This window comes from Plecotus auritus (assembly GCF_963455305.1).
Source record: "Plecotus auritus genome assembly, chromosome: 7".
NCBI classification, from domain to species: Eukaryota; Metazoa; Chordata; class Mammalia; order Chiroptera; family Vespertilionidae; genus Plecotus; species Plecotus auritus.
In genome coordinates, this window is record NC_137774.1 from 8,502,123 (window position 1) to 8,522,730 (window position 20,608).

At 44.0% G+C, this 20,608-nt stretch overlaps 1 protein-coding gene across 1 annotated transcript in view; it reads left to right on the forward strand.

Moving 5' to 3' along the window:
• Positions 1–8,050: 8,050 nt before the first annotated feature.
• Positions 8,051–20,608, forward strand: part of LOC308254759 (uncharacterized protein) — a gene marked incomplete at both ends in the record, with an annotated part of 30,942 nt that continues 18,384 nt past the window's right edge. The window contains 2 exons of the mRNA XM_080681151.1: positions 8,051–8,450; positions 17,687–18,112. Coding sequence (XP_080537277.1) covers positions 8,051–8,450; positions 17,687–18,112 — 826 coding nt within the window. The remainder of the gene's footprint in view (positions 8,451–17,686; positions 18,113–20,608) is intronic.

Genomic DNA, 20,608 nt, shown 5'->3' on the forward strand with positions numbered 1-20,608 from the left:
ATTTTATTGATTTTTTACAGAGAGGAAGGGAGAGGGAGAGAGAGTTAGAAACATCGATGAGAGAGAAACATCCATCAGCTGTCCCCTGCACACTCCCCACTGGGTATGTGCTCGCAACCAAGGTACATGCCCCTGACTGGAATGGAACCTGGGACCCTTGAGTCCGCAGGCCAACTCTCTATCCACTGAGCCAAACCGGTCAGGGCCATGTCTTATTCTTATACAAGAAAAATTATGAGGGGTTTTCATCATGCCCCCCTAGTACCTAACAGAATGTCTTGGATATGTGCGTGTGTTCCATGCTGTTGAGTCAGCTCTGACCACCGGCGACCCTGTGAATGAGTGATGTCCATAGTGTCCTGTCCTCAATAGCCCTGCTCGGCTCCTATAGACTCATTCCTATGGTTTCTTTTATGGCGTCAATCCACTTCATATTTTATTCCTCTTTCCCTGATGCCTTCTATTTCCCTCAGCATTACTGTCTTTTCCAAAGAAGCCTGCCTTCTCATGATGTGCTCAAAGTAAGACAGCCTCAGTTTTGTCATGGAAACATGGTGCTGAAGGCCTAATAATTGTAAATATTGTTTATATAACAAATGCTTCTGTAATAAAATATCCACTATGAAGGTTTAACAATCAAAAGCTAAATAAAAAATTTCCCACCTTTGCCGAAACCGGTTTGGCTCAGTGGATAGAGCGTTGGCCTGAGGACTGAAGGGTCCCGGGTTCGATTTCGGTCAAGGGCATGTACCTTGGTTGCGGGCACATCCCCAGTGGGAGATGTGCAGGAGGCAGCTGATCGATGTTTCTCTCTCATCGATGTTTCTAGCTCTCTATCCCTCTCCCTTCCTCTCTGTAAAATATCAATAAAATATATTTAAAAAAAATTTTCCACTGTTAATGTCCTATCATGAAAAATATACAACAGATCCAGGGCTAAGTACCTCAGCTTGAAACAGTGAAGTAAAATGACACAGAATTTGAAACTTCCTTGGGGTCCAGCTATTTCCCTGACCCTTCAAGATGCCCACACAGGATCAGTTATCCTCCTTATAGATTGTTCTTATTCCCCTAATCAGCACGCGTTCCCCTCATCTTTGCTGACAAAAAATAGATTAGCATTGTAAGAACCATCCTCCATGATTTTCACGAAGCAGTGTACAGATAGGAGGCAATGTCCCATTCAAAAACAAAATGTCAGAGTCATGTGACAAGTGCCTTGTAAAAGTCATTGCATCTGTCAGAAACAAAGATGACACCCATTAAAAAAATGTGCCAAGTCTTTTAATTGGAACACAGAAACTTACCAGAAAAGGGAAATGTGCTATTTCTTCCCATTTTTGGAGTACTTCACTAGAAACACACAATTATGAAATTAAATAATTAAGCTTTCTAGTGGGGTAAATAACAATAAGGAAATAATGACATAGTGAGAGCAGCTCTTCAGCAGGGTATAAAAGGAGATGTGGGCCAAGGAGACCCCCAAACACAAGAACCTCACTCTCCTGGAAACTCACCCAGAACCTCCACCCTCCAACACCATGTCCTGTTGTGGATCCGTCTGCTCTGACCAGGGCTGTGGCCAAGGCTGCTGCCAGACCACCTGCTGCCGCCCCAGCTGCTGTGGCTCCACCTGCTGCCGCCCCAGCTGCTGTGGCTCCACCTGCTGCCGCCCCAGCTGCTGTGTGTCCAGCTGCTGCCGCCCCTCTTGCTGTGGATCCAGCTGCTGTGTGTCCAGCTGCTGCCGCCCCTCTTGCTGTGGCTCCAGCTGCTGTGGCTCCAGCTGCTGCAGACCCTCCTGTTGCATCTCCAGCTGCTGCCGCCCCTCTTGCTGTGGCTCCAGCTGCTGTGGCTCCAGCTGCTGCCGCCCCTCCTGTTGCATCTCCAGCTGCTGCCGCCCCTCTTGCTGTGGCTCCAGCTGCTGTGGCTCCAGCTGCTGCCGGCCCTGCTGCTGCCCCTGCTGCTGCCTCCGCCCAGTCTGTGGCCAGGTCTCCTGCCACACCAATTGCTATCGCCCCACCTGTGTCATCTCCACCTGCCCCCGCCCCATGTGCTGTGCCATCCCTGACTGCTGAGCCCCCTTCTCTGTAACCGTCATCTCTATTTACTTCTGTCTGCACAGATGTACACACTTCTTGTGATGACCCTTAGGACATATGGGATCTGGCTAATCTACTGGGCTTCATGATTCCAATGAGCTCACCACCGTCCCACTGCCTCTGTGAGCACATTCTGGTCCATTTAAAACTCTCTCCCTTGCTATCTTTTCCTTTTGATATTGACCAACTCTGTATTAATTTGTAATCCACCAGATAAGAAATTATCCCAATCCTCTAAATTTCTCATTCTTCCTTATCTTCCTTTGGGGACTCTAGATTATCCTTCCAGCAAGGTGGACCTTATCTACAGCCCCTGAGTGACACTGATTTGACACTCTCAGACCTGGGGTCCATTTATACCCTGTATATTCTCCTAGAGTGAATTTCTCATGTTTTGTTGTTTCTCTGCTTTCTAATAAACTTTTTTTGCACATAAGAATTCATTGGCATTGTTCTCTATTGTTTTTATGATCATTTTACTCGGTAATTAGGCAGATATGGAAAGAATAACCCATGTTGAAATCACTTTGAAGTTTCAAGGCTTTTTAAGGCTTAAATTTCAGAACTTACACAACTCATCCACCATGTTCTATTGGTCAAAATAAATCATAAGGCCAAACCAGACACAAAGAGTAGAGAAGCAGAATCTAACTCTTGATGGGAAGAGCTACAAGACACTGCTAGCCCATGTGGGGAAGTTCTGCCAAGCCAATGTCAGTCCTGAGGATCCTTTTCTTCCTATCTTACATTCATCTGAATACTAAGTAAAAGCATTTATGCAGGTATGTTGGATCCTCATGTGTATGCATTACAATCAGCAAATTTTAGCTAAAATTATTGGCAGAGATGGGGCTACAGGTAATGACAACTCTTTATATGTAAGACAAAGAAATAGGGAAAACGAGAACTTCCAGATTGCAAAATGACCCCAGCTGACATCAGTTGCTCCTGGGTTGGGAAAATTTCTTATCAACTCATTGTAATGACAGAGATGGTCCCTTACACACCTGAGATATCATATGGCAAAAAAAAAAAAAAGCAAAAAGTATTTTTTTTATTTAAAAATAAAAGTAAAAATGTCAAGAGGCATATAGTATCATCTTTTTTGCTTCTTTTTTTATCAACAAATTAAGACTATTGAAACTTTTTAGTAAAAGCTAAAAGAGACCCAGAGGTAGAGTTTAGTGTGATTCTCAAAAGACAGAGAATTCAGAACATCTCTTTAATTTAGGAAGAAGTACTACAATTGGATCACCTGTCAAAGATGATCTTTACTTTAGGTCAGTGGTTCTCAACCTTCCTAATGCCGCGACCCTTTAATACAGTTCCTCATGTTGTGGTGACCCCCGACCATAAAATTATTTTCGTTGCTACTTCATAACTGTAATTTTGCTACTGTTAATGAATCATAATGTAAATATCTGTGTTTTCCGATGGTCTTAGGTGACCCTGCTAGCGGTTCTCAACCTGTGGGTCGAGACCCACTGCTATAGAGCCTAAGACCATCGGAAAACACAGATATTGACATTACGATTCATTAACAGTAGCAAAATTACAGTTATGAAGTAGCAACGAAAATAATTTTATGGTCGGGGGTTGTCACCACAACATGAGGAACTGTATTAAAGGGTCGCGGCATTAGAAAGGTTGAACCACTGCTTTAGGTTAAAGGAATAATTACTGTCCAGTGCCCTCCGTCTCCTCCCCCAACCAAAAAAGTGATCTGACCAAGGAATGCCATGCAAAGGCTTTGGGAGCCGCTATTTCACTGTCATCCACATGAACCACAGATGGGGGCGGGGAGTAGAGGGGCGGGTAGGCAATCACATGGATGAAGAAGTAGAGATTTGTCACCATAACACCAAACAAACTAAGAAGAGCAGAAGTCCCACTATTCAGACATAAGACTGATAATTGGTTGGTTTATAAAAAAAATAAAAGCATAAGGGCACTTCCACATGCAAGGAAAATGCAATTCTTATAGTACAAACAATTCCTGAAGAATATTAACTCATGATAAAAAATGACGCATCACGCAGGGAAATGGACCTCTATCCTCATGATGGTTTTGTTTGAGTGTGCTACTGCTGGGAGTCCCAGGGGTTTCTCTAGCCTGAGACAAATAATTTCCTCAGCTTGGGATTCCCACACCACAGAGAAGTCTAAAACTGGAATCCCAACTCACTTAAATTGTAAGCTTTCAGTTCTGAATGTAGAATTGTCATTTCTTCAATTAACATTCACCAAAGAACAAGATGAACTGGGCTTCTCTTATTGAGATTTTCCAGTTCTCTTATCTCAGATGGGAGATCCCACCAGAGTCTCAGGTTTTCATGGTCCCCAAGTAAAGTCTTTCAGTCCCGTGAGGAAGTTAAAACCCTGGCCCGGAGTCATTGGTTCACATCCTAAAAAAGTTGCAGCACCAGATCCCAGATGGAACAGTCTGACCTTAAGTTCCTTCTTCATTCTGGCACCTGGGGATTTTTATTTTCTTTCCTTTAAGCTCAGAAATTTATTACTTTAAAACTTATATCCAGAATCTCCAGATATAGGTCATCAGAAGGGGATTTCATACTTAATTAGTATCTGTGTTACTGAAGTCCTTCATTTATCTTTCCCAAAAGAAAATTTTACCTGCTGGTCATTGGAATAAGTGGTACTTATATTAGGCAATGAAATATAATTTCTAATTAAATATTTGATTAAATCAAAAGACATTTTCATAAAAGTGGTGTTTCTCTTTTGGACATCTAATCAAATATAAACTAACAGGAGACTGACAACATGAATTTCTTATAGATAAATCAGGCAGTCTTTGTTTAATCAATGACATTTCTTGGTTGACCAGAAAGAAGAGGACAACGAGTAAAAGTAATCCTGTAAATGGAGACCTAGTAAACATAATCTTACTTGATTTTCTAGGAGGCTGTATCCAACCTCCACAACAAAGATTATTAAATTAACTAATTCACTGCTCTGGTAGATTATATCATTCTTCATTAATATTTACTCTTTTCCCCTCACACCCCCTGGAAGGAGGATCCTCTCCCACTCCCTACCCCGTGGTTTGAACTTCACCAAGTCACTTGCTTTGGCCAATGGGATGTTAGAGGACATGACCCAAGCAAAGACCTGAAATATATTGGCATGACTGGGATTGCTCCCTTGTGCTTGCGCTGTCAGAGGTAGGGTTGTCAGTGAAAATACAGGACACAGCTCACAGAAGTGGAATTTCAGATAAATAATGAATACTTATATGTTTGTTACTAAAAAAGTAATTGTTGTTTATTTAAAATCAGAATTTAACTGAGTTACCTGCATTTTTATTTGCTAAATTTGGCAACTCTAATTCGGAAAAAAGTTTAAAACCAACCCATAGCCAAAAGGCAAGACCAGCCTTAAACAGCCAAAACCCAACTGACTTGCAGACACATGACCAAGAAATAAATACTTGTTATTGTATACTCAGGGTTTGGTTTGTGGTTGCTTGTTATGCAGCAACAGCTGACTAATGCAACTGTGGTGGCAATGAGAAACTGGCTTAATACATTAATCAGTATGAAAAGATTAAGCAGAGAGTTTTCTATAAAGAAAATAAAAATAAAGGAGTGCCCAAGTGTTTGTGCCAGGGTTGGTTTTATTTTAATAAACTTTCTGAAGGACATGAGTTAATAAATTTATGGGCTTATAGATAAAATTATGTTTTTATGAATAATACAAAGTGAAATACTATGTTACACTGAAGGGCAATCCCGTGCATTTTTGCAAGCATATTTGTTAAAACACAGGCTTACCAGTTGGACATGCTTAAGTTGAATCCAGACTTTGGGCAAACTAGTTAACCTCTATAAGTTTCAGATTCTTCATCTATAAAGTGAAGGTAATAATACCTAACTCGATTGTTATGATGATTGATAAGGTAGGTAAGGATACCTACCACAGTCCCTGGAACATACCAAATACTCCCTAATTATAACTTAAAGTTCTTACATAGTGGGAAGAAAAATGGAAGTTGTTATCCAGTATCAGCGAATAAAACATTACAGTACTATAATAAACTGTACTGAGAGGAAAATGGGTGTAAGCTTCCAGTAAGAGCCTAGTTAGAAAATAAAATAAAATTCCTTGTAAAACTATGCTATATGGTATCACTTCAAAGGACTGCTGAGGCCAAAAATGGCCATAGAATGTTGATCTTAAGTAAAAAGGCTATTTGTAAACAAATCAGAAAATATTATCCTCATACCAGATTATAATATGACTTTGCCTAGAATAGTGCATGTAATTCTAGCCACATAATCTTAGAGAATTATTTAATCTATACAGTAAAAAAAAAAATCAACTAATGCTATAAAGAAGCCAAGAGAAAATCTTGGCATAAGGAATACAGAGAATGAACTTAGTATAATTCACATCTATACCTTCCAGAATATCATCAAAGCAAAAATAGAACTAATTACCCATGACAAGAACAAAAAGCCTTCTCCTTGAAGCCGAGAAGGTAAGTTTAGCACAAATGACTATTAAAAAGCATTGGATTGGTGGTTTGCAAGCTCTTGGCCCTCCTTTTTTCATTTAGAGTAAGTGGGATTGACTGGGAAGATTTCTTTTCTTTTTTTAAAAATCAAATCCAAATAAAAGTGTTGATCTACTCCACCGTAAGAAGTAAATTTATGGCACTCATTATAAAGGTAAGATGTAGGGTGAAGGTACAGATAAATAACAATAGAAGGAATGAGACAAGCATATGCCTCTCTCACCGTGCCATGACGAGTTCCCAAGGGAAACCAGACTACACTTTGAGACTGACGTACAGAAAAGAAGTGACCCCCACCCCGCACCCCACAGTCCAGCTCTGCTGATCCTCAGAGAGAAACCTCTGTGCTCATGCACAGGTCTGACTAGCTGTCATGGGGTAAAGCACTTCCCTAATAACCTTCCCTTATCACTTTTAATGACACTAATTACTTCAAGGCTTGAGTCAGCCTCTCTTCCATCCCAAGACTCGGGTGGAGCCTGGTCAACATAAATCTCATGGAGGCTACTTATTGAGGAATGAGAAGAACTGGATCCCGGACCTAACTGTGTGACCATAACCCCTCCTGTAAAATGAGGGGATAGGTCTACGTATCCTCCACAGTCCCTTCCTGGATTGCACACATGCAATGAGTAATCCCAAATAAATGACAAAGACAAAAATTGCAACAGATCCTCGATGAGGGTTTTGTAATCAAGGTAGATGTTGATTTGGGGTTGGAAGGATGAGAACGGCATTCCAGGTGAATGTGGAGACATTACAATCATGGTAGGACAGCCCAGGGGTGGGAAAAGTTACTAAACCAGGGTGGCAGAGATCCAGGGTGCCATGTGGTCCCTCCTCATGGGAAAACCTGCCTTTCAGTGAGTGGTGGAAAGAGACATCTGGGAAGTAGATGACTGTTGGTCAGCACTGGGCGCTGCTATTAACCTGTTACTGTCATGTGCATGTGTGTAGAGAAGGCAAGTCACTGTTTGGGGAGTAATTATGAGAGTCTTTGAAGTCCATGAATAAAATACTAACTTTAGGGCCACAGGGCAGAGTGATTAGAAATTATACTGGTTTAGAAAACACATTCTTTTCTCTTTTATTTAGAAATATTCACAAGGAAATTCATCAGAATCTAATCCAATGTCTAGATTTGGTGAAAATAAACAATACAGAAAAAAGGAAAAACATTTGTGGTGTGGGTGCATGTACAGGTATGAGGTGAGGGTAACCAAAAGCACCATTAGTCAATGCTAAATCCTCACTTAATTGGCCAGGAAATTAACCAGGATGTGATTCTGTGGCCTGGGGGTCATCAGCACCAGGCCAGGGTATATAAAGGACCCTGTGGGGGAGGAAGACATTCACACCTGAGAACACCCAACTCCTCTCACCAGTCCAACTCATCCCACCCCCAGACACCACCATGACCGGCTCCTGCTGTGGCTCCACCTGCTCCAGCTGTGGGGGAGGCTGCTGCCAGCCCTGCTGCTGCCAGCCCTGCTGCTGCCGAGACCCCTGCTGCTGCCGCCCCTGCTGCTGCCAGACCACCGTGTGCCGCCCCGTGACCTGCGTGCCCCACTGCACGCGCCCCATCTGTGAGCCCTGCCGCCGCCCCATCTGCTGTGACCCCTGTGGCCTGCAGGTGGGCTGCTGCCGCCCCATCACCTGCTGCCCCACGTCCTGCACGGCTATTGTCTGCCGCCCCTGCTGCTGGGCCTCCACCTGCTGCCAGCCCATCTGTGTGCAGGCGCCCTGCTGCCGGCCCCCCTGCTGCCAGCCTGCCCCCTGCCGCACCACCTGCAGGACCTGCCCCTCCTGCTGCTGCTGAAATTCCATGGTCCCCACAGATCAATACACTGAAGCCTAAGCACCTATTCTGCATTTTAATCGGATTGAAAGAAAAACAGATTTTTCCATAAAGTGACAATCGTCATTTTTATATCCTACCATTTGGACACACGAGCAGATCTCTATTTCCACTCTCAGCCAAATTCCCAGTGTCCCCATCAGCAGAAGTCACCATGGATGGCAAGCCCACCTTTAAAAGTCCCTGGGGTGGACTTGGCAAACCCATCCTGAACTCTGGAGGCTGCTCAAAGCCTCCCAGCATCGCTTGTAATGTGCTGCTCACTTGTTTTCAATAAACTAATTTTTCCCGTAAACCTCATGGCTACCTGATTTATTTATTAGTGTAACAGATGAACAGACGATGAACAGGAAGGAGAGTGAAGAGGAAGAAGGAAAAAGAGACAGAGAGGATGAGGAAGACAGGAGAGGGAAAGAGAGAGAGGTGCTAGGAATCCTGGTATGAGTCTTGAGCAGCGGTACAGGACAGCCAGGCTAGCCCTCGGGCTGCTCACATGGGTAGGAAATCTATGCACACCAGGCCCTCATGCCTGTCCTTTGTCCCTGTCTCGAGGTTCATGTCTTAACACTCCTCACTAAGTTTCACTAAGCAACACTAAATTTCTCACAGTAACTGACACATGCCATGCTGTTCCATCTGTCTTTGTTTTTATCATGTTCTTTCATTTTTCACCACCTCTCCCCTCCACCTTCTTCACTTACCTAACTCTGATCCATTTCCAAGTTCAACTCGGTCTTCTCCTAACCCAGTGGTCAGCAAACTCATTAGTCAACAGAGCGGCGAACCGCAGCCCGTGAGCCACATGTGGCTCGCAAGCCGCAGTTTGCCGACCACTGTCCTAACCCCTCAACCACACACACACACACACACACACACACACACACAACACTAGGTTAGGTGCCCTAACATATACCAATAGTATCCTGTGATCCCATGCTTATCGCCCTCCCCATAAAGCATTGCATTGAGATTATCTACTTCTCTTCCTCCAAGAAAAAAAAAAAAAAAAAAAAAAAAAGCACAGTTTATTCATTCTGGCTCCCAGCACTGAGTTCAATGTTTAGAATAGATTCTCTTTGTTGAATCAAACTAAATTAGAAGGTAAAGGTCTTTATGACAAGAATTCTAAAAGGTAGATATTTACTCAATGCAAAAACTTCAGCATCAGCATAACTTAACTCCCCCCCCTCAGGTGTCCTCATCAGCAAAACAGGAAAATTAATGCTAATCAATGTAGATTGCTAGGGAAGTCAAAAGACTTTATGTATGTAAGTGCCTGGCACACAGTAAGCACCAGTACCATAAAAGCCTCATATAATATGCTAAGTGTTCAGTTGACTGGTGGGCCCTTCAACCAATCAAAGAGTAGTATGCTAATGATATGCTAAGGGCACTCAACGACTTGCTATGATGTGCACTGACCACCAGGGGGCAGCCGCTCCAACCAGTAGGTTAGCTTGCTCCTGGGGTCTGGCTAATCGGGACTGAGCGACATGCCCTGGAGTCCTCCCACAGTCCCTCCCTGGTTGGCCAACCTCCCACGTCTCTCCCGGGCCTCGATCATGCACCAGTAGGGTCCCTTGGGCTGGCCTGCACGCTCTCACAATCTGGGACCCCTCGGGGAATGTCAGAAAGCCAGTTTCAGCCTGATCCTGCAGGCCAGGCCAAGGGACCCCACTGGTGCACGAATTCATGCACCAGGCCTCTAGTTCATTTATATTCCTTGTTGCACATATGAGCATCACTATGTCATATGGGATCAAAATATGTGATATTTATTATATATCACGTCATGGAGAGTGGGAAAGTATTCAGGGAAGGCTTTTTTCTTTCCAGGATAGTCCACATCCACTGGCAGAAATAAATTTCCTAATAAATATAATAGAGAAGGCCAAACACTTCATCATCAGATCGAGACTGTCTTGTAATGAAAGGGCTCTTTAAAAGCTGACCTACAAGTCCACAGGAAGGAGTCCTAGATTACAGGATTTACAAATAGGGGTTTAGCATTGGGAGCAAAAAAGAGTCAGGGAAAATATATGTATCAGACAGACTTTCCTCTCACCCTGAGGCACCCAAAGGAATCACACAACTCCAAGCTATAAGAGACGCCAAAAGATGCCCTGGTTTAGTTTTCCCTAGCTTTAGGCAGATGAATATCTAAACCACTTAGAAGATATATTTCTTCCTTAAATTCCAGAAATGAATCCCACCAGTTCCCTGATCATCTAGAGTTTCCTGTCTTTTCCAACTAAAATATTTTCTCTTCTCAATGATATCTATCTTTCACATTTGTGTAGATTTTATGATAAACCTGGCCTGTGAAGTCTTGCCATTTCACAGATGAGGAAACTGGGGCTGGCAGGGTATAAGCACTTGCTCTAAGTCACACAACTGCTAGGTGGTGGAGGAAGGATCTGAATCCTTCGTCTTCCCCATCCTCCTCCCATCCCTCCCTGTTAATCTTCCTCATCCCCATTTCTAACTCTTATGATTGCAGGATATTTTAAAGATCACTTCGGAAGACAGTGTTTAAAATGATGTTCTCATAATTTTGAAAGTGTCCTAACATCCAGTGGCCCCACAACTAGTTCCTACCAAAACACAGCTTAGGAAACTATTAAGATGAGGGCATGGGTCAGCATCACAAAAAGTCATCAACACTACATTCTTTTCAATCCAACCACAAAATATCCTACAATTGATCACCACCACAGTTAACATTTATTTGCTCCCAGTCTGGTAATTATGTTCTTGCCGAACCTGTAATTTGAATGATGTGACACAAAAAGCCCCTGTGATGAAGACCAGGGCCACATCTCTTACCCCATAAGCTCAGGCTCATTAATGTGTTACAGCGAAGGAAACCACACAGTATAGGACCACCGAACGCAAGAAGAGGAAAGGTTTCTGTAGGATTTTGAGAAATAGTGGATGTCGGTGAAATTACATGAAATGGTGTTGTGCTCGGCTCAAAGCAGAATAGGCTTTGTGCAAAAGAATTAGCATCAGGACTGGCCTGTGAAAAGCCCTGTGGTACTGTTAAAACTCTGCCCCTCTCTTATCTGAGTGACTCTGAGAAATCATCTCACAGACCTGGCCTTGGCCTTCCAACAACTGTGATGGCGTACGATGGTCCACAAAGCCAAAGGCCTTCAGATACTGTGTAGATAAGATAAATGCCAATGTCCTGTCTGTAGATCTCTTACCAGAAACTCTGCCTCTGGGTTGGATACGAAGGCTGTTTCTCTGTGTTAAGGTGACTAAGATCCTGGTCAGGAAAGAGTAGGTTCGTACAGAGGTGACTTCAGACAGCCAAGTTTCTGACAGTCTGTAATTTTAAAATGCAAGATTTCTTAGTACTATGCATTTTTGTTAGTTAAAAATACAAAACGCAGTGAATAAAGTAACAGATATATTCCTGTTCCTCATATTTGGATCTCTGTATATAGTCTAAGCCAGATAACAATATGCTAAACCATAAATCAAGCAAGTTCTTATTTCACTATATGGGATAGAATTTCTGATAACTACTAGTAGTACATTTTCACTACTTTAAAGTGACTCAGAATTGGGCAAAGACTAGGAGTCAACCACCAGTGTTTGCTTTGTTTTGTTTTTTTCAGAGAGGAAGGTAGAGGGAGAGAGAGAGAGAAACATCCATGATGAGAGAGAATCTTTGATGGGTGGCCTCCTGAACGCCCCCGACTGGACATCGAGCCCCCTATCCGGGCACATGCCCTGACCGAGAATCAAACCGTGACATTCTGGTTCATAGGCTGACGCTCAACCACTGAGCCACGCCAGCTGGCCAGTGTTTATACTCCACAAAGCCCTGTGGTATTGTTAAAACTTTGCCACTCTCTTATCTGAGTGACTCTGAGAAATCATTTCACAGACCTGGCCTTCTGACAACTGTGATGGAGTACGATGGTCCACAAAGTCAAAGGCCTTCAAGGACTGGGACTCTGGTGGACCAAAGAGTGTATAAAATGATTAAATAAAACCAAACATAATTTGAAGACAAATTCCATCTGACAGCCATCAGCATCCCTTGGACAATGTTATCTTTAACCTACCTTTCAACTATACATTTATTTTCTATACCCCCATTTTCCTTAGCCGTGGCTAAAAAAGACAAAGCTATGTTATCAGTCATCAGTTCCCTTAATTCCCCTAGCCTTTTCAGAAGCCCAACTTCATCCTTCATAAGGAACAAAACCCTCAGCCGACAAACCTAAGCATCTACTACTGAAATATAATTGATTCCTTTACAAATATTTTCAATATACTTTGAAGAACTCAATACGCATGCTTATGTCACACGTAAAAAGTAAGAAATACCTCAATTTAAATTTTTTTTTCTAAATCCATATCAGACACAAAATCAATAAAATCCACATTTATTTTGGCCTTATTGTCCCGTGAAGAGTTCTTCTCCTTCAACTGCTTTATCTGCCTTTGTCCTGCCTTCCTAAAATGTGTAATTACTGTGTGATCAGAAACTACTTAGAACTTATTTTTCTTTCCTTTCCCTCTCCACCCCCCAAGGAGTATAGCACTGTTTACATAGTTAGTGTCTCATAAGTCACTATGAGTAATAGGCCAGCTCTAATGGCCTATAACCATGCCACTCTCGTGGTTTGGGTGGTTATTTCCATATAAACATGGAGAAGCAACATGTTGTTTCATGTACAGAGGCACTGCACCATTCTTTTCATAGCAGAATTGGTACACATCTTTTATGAGCCAATTTAGTTTTTTGGGTTTGTTTTGTTTTTTTTAGGAATTCTTGCCTCATTGCAAGAAATCAGGCCTGTGAATATTATAGTCTCACACTTGGTCATGGATAGTGAACAAGAGAAAAGTGTGATGGTGGCAACACTGGATTCTTCAACTTCTCACATGGTCTGTAAAAACTGCCTATTCAATGAGTAATTTTTCTAAAGCTATAAACCATCAAGTATTCATTTCAAGGGGAAAAGCAGGAAGAAAGGAAAGCATCCCTCAGTGATATTGGAATTGCTGCCTCAGCAACTGGATCCACCAATCTGGAGTTCTCATTTCAATGGGCAACCACAGCTTTAGGAAATGACCTTGTGTCCTGGTGGTTATCAGCACCAGACCAGGGTATATAAAGAGCCCAGAAGGGGAGGAAGATATTTACACCTGAGAACACCCAACTCCTCTCACCAGTCCAACTCATCCCACCCCCAGACACCACCATGACCAGCTCCTGCTGTGGGGGAGGCTGCTGCCAGCCCTGCTGCTGCCAGCCCTGCTGTTGCCGAGACCCCTGCTGCTGCCGCCCCTGCTGCTGCCAGACCACTGTGTGCCGCCCCGTGACCTGCGTGCCCCGCTGCACACGCCCCATCTGTGAGCCCTGCCGCCGTCCCATCTGCTGTGATCCCTGTGGCCTTCAGGAGGGCTGCTGCCAGCCTATTGCCTGCTGCCCCATATCCTGCACGGCTGTGTTCTGTCGCCACCGTATCTGCTGTGAGCCCTGTGGCCTGCAGGAGGGTTGCTGCTGCCCCATCACCTGCTGCCCCACGTCCTGCACAGCTATTGTCTGCCGTCCCTGCTGCTGGGCCTCCACCTGCTGCCAGCCCATCTGTGTGCAGGCGCCCTGCTGCCGGCCCCCCTGCTGCCAGCCTGCCCCCTGCCGCACCACCTGCAGGACCTGCCCCTGCTGCTGCTGAGCTGCCCACAGAAAACATTCCAAGTGTTCAGAAATGTACAAATTTTCCCACCCCAATGGGTCAGATGAGAGATAGCACCTTTGCAACCTACCTGCTCTTCAACAGCTAACTCAACAGTAAATGTCTATCCATTTTCCATATAATTATACAGCTCATTCTGGCCCTCCTTGAGAATATTTAGAAAGATTCCAACTCTCATCATTTGAGTTTCTAGCTTTAAAAAAATGAGTAAACAAAGACCAAAGTTCCTCTTGAATGACACTCTACCCTACTGACTCATCATCATTCCTCTACTGTTTCAAGATGGGATATTATTCTATGAATAGATTACATTTATGCTGGTATTTTTGCACAGTAAAATAATAAAATTTTACTTCTGGGAAGCAAATGTGTTTCTCTCCATTGCTTGTTAATCTTCAAAAGCTTAGTTTTTTGCTTAAGTTGTGGTATGCAGAAGAACCAAAGGAAAAAGGACTTTCCATGGCCATATTTTTAGCTTTAGAAACAATTCCAGTACACGGTCTGTAATTTTAATAACAATTCAAATAATTCAGAACATCTTAAGTACCTTCATATTTCAAGCCACAGGTTTTGTGGTGATGCTGAGGAAATGGAGAGACTTCAGCAGGTCTCTCTGACCATGAACTTGACTCATGAATCATTGGCACATGAGGGAAGGGGGAGGAAGCCTAAATCAGAGCTCCTCTAATTCCCTGATTTAGAAACTACACAGTGATTAATGTCAGTTGGTACCTGGGAATCCCTAACAATTGAATGCCTACGCTGGAAGGACCATATCCCAGCTTTTTCCATGGTTCCCACCAGCATCGCTATGGCCAATTCCAGTATCAGTGGAGTCACTGCTGCTGAGCAGAAAGAGAGAAATGTACCTTGGATGGAAACATTCCAATTTAGAACTCCAAGTAATTTTACCATTAAAACAATGCTAACGCAGTTGAAATAGTGGTAACATAAATCCACATTGGATATGTTGTTGTTAAAAACCTTGATTCTGGCCAGGAAAACTATTATTGTGTTACTGAGAAATATGTATTGAGTTTCCAACATCTGATCTATAAGCGTTTTTGGAATGTGCTGCCTGTATACTTGGACATATCTACCTGCCCAGTGAGGGCAGTCAGGCAAGATAAGCTTTGTGAAGGCCTAGATCTTAACTGACTTTGCTCACTACTGGATTCCCACTGACCTACACAGTACTTGGCACACAGTATATGATCAGAAATTATTTGTTGAATCATTGAATAAGTTCTAAGGGTTGGAAGAGAGTGATCCCAACTATCTCCTCATGCTAGACATGGGCATTCTTACATTAACACAACAAGCCATCTCAAGAGGAAAAGTATTTTTCTTGAAATATGGTAAAAGTTTCTCAACAGAAATTCCATTATATTAAAATCTTAACATTGTCAGTTCATGCACAATGGAGTTTTCTCTTTACTAAGGGTTTAATAGTTTACCAATGAATAGGCTCACAGGTCCAATTTCTTTCTACATATTCCTAATGGCCATTCTTAAAATTCTCTAACTTCATCTGTTTTCCTTCATCCCAGAATTTTTCTTGTTAGCCTTCCAGAGACTTCCTCATCCTAAAATAACTTCTCAGATTTAGATTGCTTTGTTTCCTCCCAGGGTCATCATTATTATTGGATCATGTTTGCTTCCACAGTAACTTCATGCCTAGTCAGCCATGGTGGCTGGTGCAGGTCTGGGTAAGTTGCAAGGGACTGTGCGAGCAGAATGATCAAGAATAAGGATTCAACTGGAGCCTCAGCCACAGACCTAGAACAGACTTAGTTATAAAGCAAAAGGTTAGAACCAAGCAAATCCAGAGGCAGAAGTGAAAAAGTTGCTAAGTGACAAGATTCTCCTACAGACAGTTTGAGACAACTGAAATCACAGCTGGTTCTGTGGGCAGGGAGAAGCTCAGCACAGTACAGGGGGAGACAGTGGAGCAAGAGGTGTTGGGGTATGCACTAGGTGCGCCTGGAGACCACCTCTGGCTGGGTTCACTACCTGGGGATTTGTCATGCTGGACTGCATCTAGATTGTGGTTTTGTTCAGAGTGCCCCATGGCTACTCAATTATGTCCAATTTTTATTACTATCTCCTTAGGAATTTTGAGAAGGCTGCCTGGGCGATAATTCTCCCAATTCCTAATATTGGTGAGACATAGAGTCCTTTCAGGTGACTAGAAAAATTAGCCATTTCACATATAACAATGATAGAAAAATAAATTCACTGATAGTATTCCTAAATAAAACAGATGTTGCTTAATGACAAGAAATATGTTACCCACAATTCCATTCTTCAGTTTCTTGGGCTTACAATGTAATGTTCCCACAGATGTTTTTGAAGTATTGGTTATCTATACAATACTTGACCTTAGGGAAGCCAATTTCTAGTTCTTTATGTGTAAAATGAGGACTATAATAATACCTACCTCATAGGATTGTACAAAGAATAAAGTAAATGCCTTTATTGCTTTTGCATAATGTTTGGAACAGAGTTAGAACTCAGTGATAGTGGCTAGCATGAAGGTTATAAATAATGAAATTCACCTTGGTATGGGAAAATATAATTATGAAAATCAATGAGCATGTAATTTAAGACTAAAAAAAACCAAATTCATAGAACGGAATGGTGGTTACCATAGGCTGGGTTTGAGGGGAAAGAGAAGATAATTTTTTTTTAAAGAAAGTACAGTGGTGGTTGCCAGGGGCTGGAGAGACAATTGGTGTTTAATGGGTAGAGTTTTAGTTTACAAGATGAAAGAGTTCTGGAGATGGATGGTGGTAATGATTACACAATAATATGACAGTATTTAATGCCACTGAACTATATAAGAAAAATGGCAAAGATAGTCAATTTTATGTTACATGGATTTTACCAAACGTTTTTAAAAATGGAATAAAAGGAAACATTGATGATAGACGTTTATGAAGATGCATTCCTGTAGCTCCAAAACATAGACTGAAAAATTCTTCTTTTCCTGACCAACCATGACTTTAAAAACATTCCTTAGTATTTTTCTGAACTTGTTTTGCGCAGGAGGCTTAGCAGTGCAAAAGGACACTCAACTCGGGAATCCACTTCCTGATCAGTAAGTAACCCTAAGAGCAGGACAGCTACTTTTGTGCTATCAAAACACCAATTGGGAAAAGCATCGCTAAGTTATAAAGATAATTGGAGACTTTGAAGTTAAGGTCATTAAGTTCAGATTTGAACCATAAATAGCAAAACATAATGAGTCTTGACTAAAAAAGGAAAACAAACAGTCTTTTATGAGTACCTGAGCACCAAAAACAGTGTCTAGAGAATTTATTAGCCTATCAGTGCCATTTCAAAATAAATAAACAAAAACAAGGAAATAATCTTGTGTCGTGGAGATCATCAGCACCAGGCCAGGGTATATAAAGGACCCTGTGGGGGAGGAAGACATTCACACCTGAGAACACCCAACTCCTCTCACCAGTCCAACTCATCCCACCCCCAGACACCACCATGACCGGCTCCTGCTGTGGCTCCACCTGCTCCAGCTGTGGGGGAGGCTGCTGCCAGCCCTGCTGCTGCCAGCCCTGCTGCTGCCGAGACCCCTGCTGCTGCCGCCCCTGCTGCTGCCAGACCACCGTGTGCCGCCCCGTGACCTGCGTGCCCCACTGCACGCGCCCCATCTGTGAGCCCTGCCGCCGCCCCATCTGCTGTGACCCCTGTGGCCTGCAGGTGGGCTGCTGCCGCCCCATCACCTGCTGCCCCACGTCCTGCACGGCTATTGTCTGCCGCCCCTGCTGCTGGGCCTCCACCTGCTGCCAGCCCATCTGTGTGCAGGCGCCCTGCTGCCGGCCCCCCTGCTGCCAGCCTGCCCCCTGCCGCACCACCTGCAGGACCTGCCCCTCCTGCTGCTGAGCAGTGCATCATCCCTAAGGCCCCTCAGTAGATGGCCGGGTCCATCCTGCTGTCCCTTAGCTTCACTGCAGAACAACATGGCTTTTCTTGAGAAGACCATTTCTCATTTCTTCAAATAGCTTATAGAGACACTGGAGACACCTTTCTAGGCTAACTACCAATGAAGAGTATCCTGGTCAAGCTCCAAATCATGGTGTCTGTTTTCTAATAAACTTTGTGCTCACAGCATGGGAATCATGGTCGTTGTGGTATATCCTTTCAGTGGATTTCTGTCGCTCTGTTTTGACCAGAGAACTTCAAAACAAGATGCCAAATAAGCCTCTTACATTGTTTTATGCAATAATCTATGTCTGCTTAGTTTCCTTGTTATCCTTGTAAACGACATTTATAAGGCCCAGGAGCTGAGTGAGAAAGGTGGACATGACTATATTTTCATCATGTATATAGAGTTACTTGTGTTCATTATTCAGACACACAAAACACCTTCCGAATGATCAGTAAGGAGGCTGCTCTTGTCTGACATATAGAGTCCCAGTCCGAGGGTTCTTTCACTGACCTGGCACCTGTTAGCACAGCATAGAAAGCCCAGTACCTTAGAGGTAAAAGGAATCTTAGGTGACATCTGGCCAATCATCTGGTTTTGAAGCTGAGGAGCAATGAGTAATGAGAGATGAAATAAATTCTTACTAATAAAATTTTAATCCTACCTAATAAAGATGGAATATGCTAACTAACCATCACTCCATCACAAAGATGGCTGCACCCACAGCTGAGGCCAAGTTCCCATAAGGAGCCTTAACGAGCAATCAGCAGGGACCTGAGGCTACACCATCCCCTGCCCCCATGAAGCTTGACAGGGGACCTCAGGCCGCACCCCACACCAGTCAGGGCTTGACAGGGGACCTCAAGGTGCGCTTCCCGTCCTGGTACTGGGCTAGGGGACCTCAGGCTGCTCCCCCTGCCCCAGTGCCAGGCTGGGGGACCTCAGGTCATGCCCCCCACCAGGTGGGGCCTGACAGGGGACTTCAGGCCACACCCCCCACCCAGCAGGGCTTGACAGGGGACCTCAAGGTGCACTTTCTGTCCTGGTTCTGGGCTTGGGGACCTCAGGCCGCACCCCCCTCCTGGCAGGGCTTGACAGGGGACCTCTGGCCATGCCTCCCACCCAGCAGGGCTTAACAGGAGACCTCAAGGTGCACCCCCAGTGCTGGGTTGGGGGAACTCAGGCCGTGCTTCTGCCCAGCAGGGCTTGATGGGGGACCTGAGGCTACACCCCCCTGCTGGTGGGGCTTGACAGGGGACCTGAGGCTGTGCCCCCCTGCCTTGGCAGGTCTTGATGGGGGACCTCAGGCCACGCCCCCCACCCAGCAGGGCTTGACAGGGGATCTCAGGTCATGTCCCCCACCTGGCAGGACTTGACAGAGGACCTCAAGGCATGCCCCCCACCCCGGTCTGGGCTGGGGAACCTCAGGCCACGCCCCCCATCCTGGCACCAGGCCAGGGAACCTGAGGCTATGCCCCCTGCCCGGCAGGGCTTGACAAGGGTGGGACTGGCCGGGTCTGGATCTAGCCCATTGTGGGGGAGCAAGCTGGGTCTGGGCCTCATGCAGTTTTAAAGTGCATGTGGGTGGGGACTTGTCTCTGGGTCCTGTGGTGAGCCCCAGACTCTGACAGGAGGAAGGTTTTCATATACATTTTACTAATTTTCTTTCATCTCTGACACTTCTATTATAAAGAAAGGGCAAATAGCAATATTAAATTATTTCCTCTAATTAATCCCCTTTTAATGTGCATGAATTTCATGCACCAGGTCACTAGTGTAATTATAATCACCAAGGCTCAGAAAAGACCCAAGAGAGGCAAGCCCCCTGACAATAAGCCTTTAAGTCTAACAAGCCCTTTAAGTCAAATAAGCCCTTTAGTGTAGTTCCTCTGGCCAGAGGAGCTCTCCCGTCTTCCGTGACCAAGTGTAACTGCACCCAGATAATGCATTCCCTGCAATGTTAAGGATCTGATTGTTACTTAGAATGTTATTCACAGTGCTGACTCTTGTGGATTGTAAATCCACACCAACTCCCAAGGGCTGTATCTCTGAACTTTGGGCATTAATGGCATTATACACTGAGTGGTCAGATTATTATGATCTCTGAATGCATAATAATCTGGCCACTCAGTGTAGATCCTATATAATAAAAGGCTAATATGCAAATTGTCCCCTCGACCAGGAGTTCAACCAGCAGGCAGGCTGGCCAACTGCCCATGTCCCCTCCCCCTGGCCAGGCTGGCTGGACCCCACCCATGCACTAATTCATGCACCGGGCCTCTAAGCTTTAAGATATATATATATATATATATATATATATATATATATATATATATATACACACACACACACACATACATACATATACATACACACACACACACACATACATACACACACACATACATACACATACACACACACACACACACACACACACATACTGAG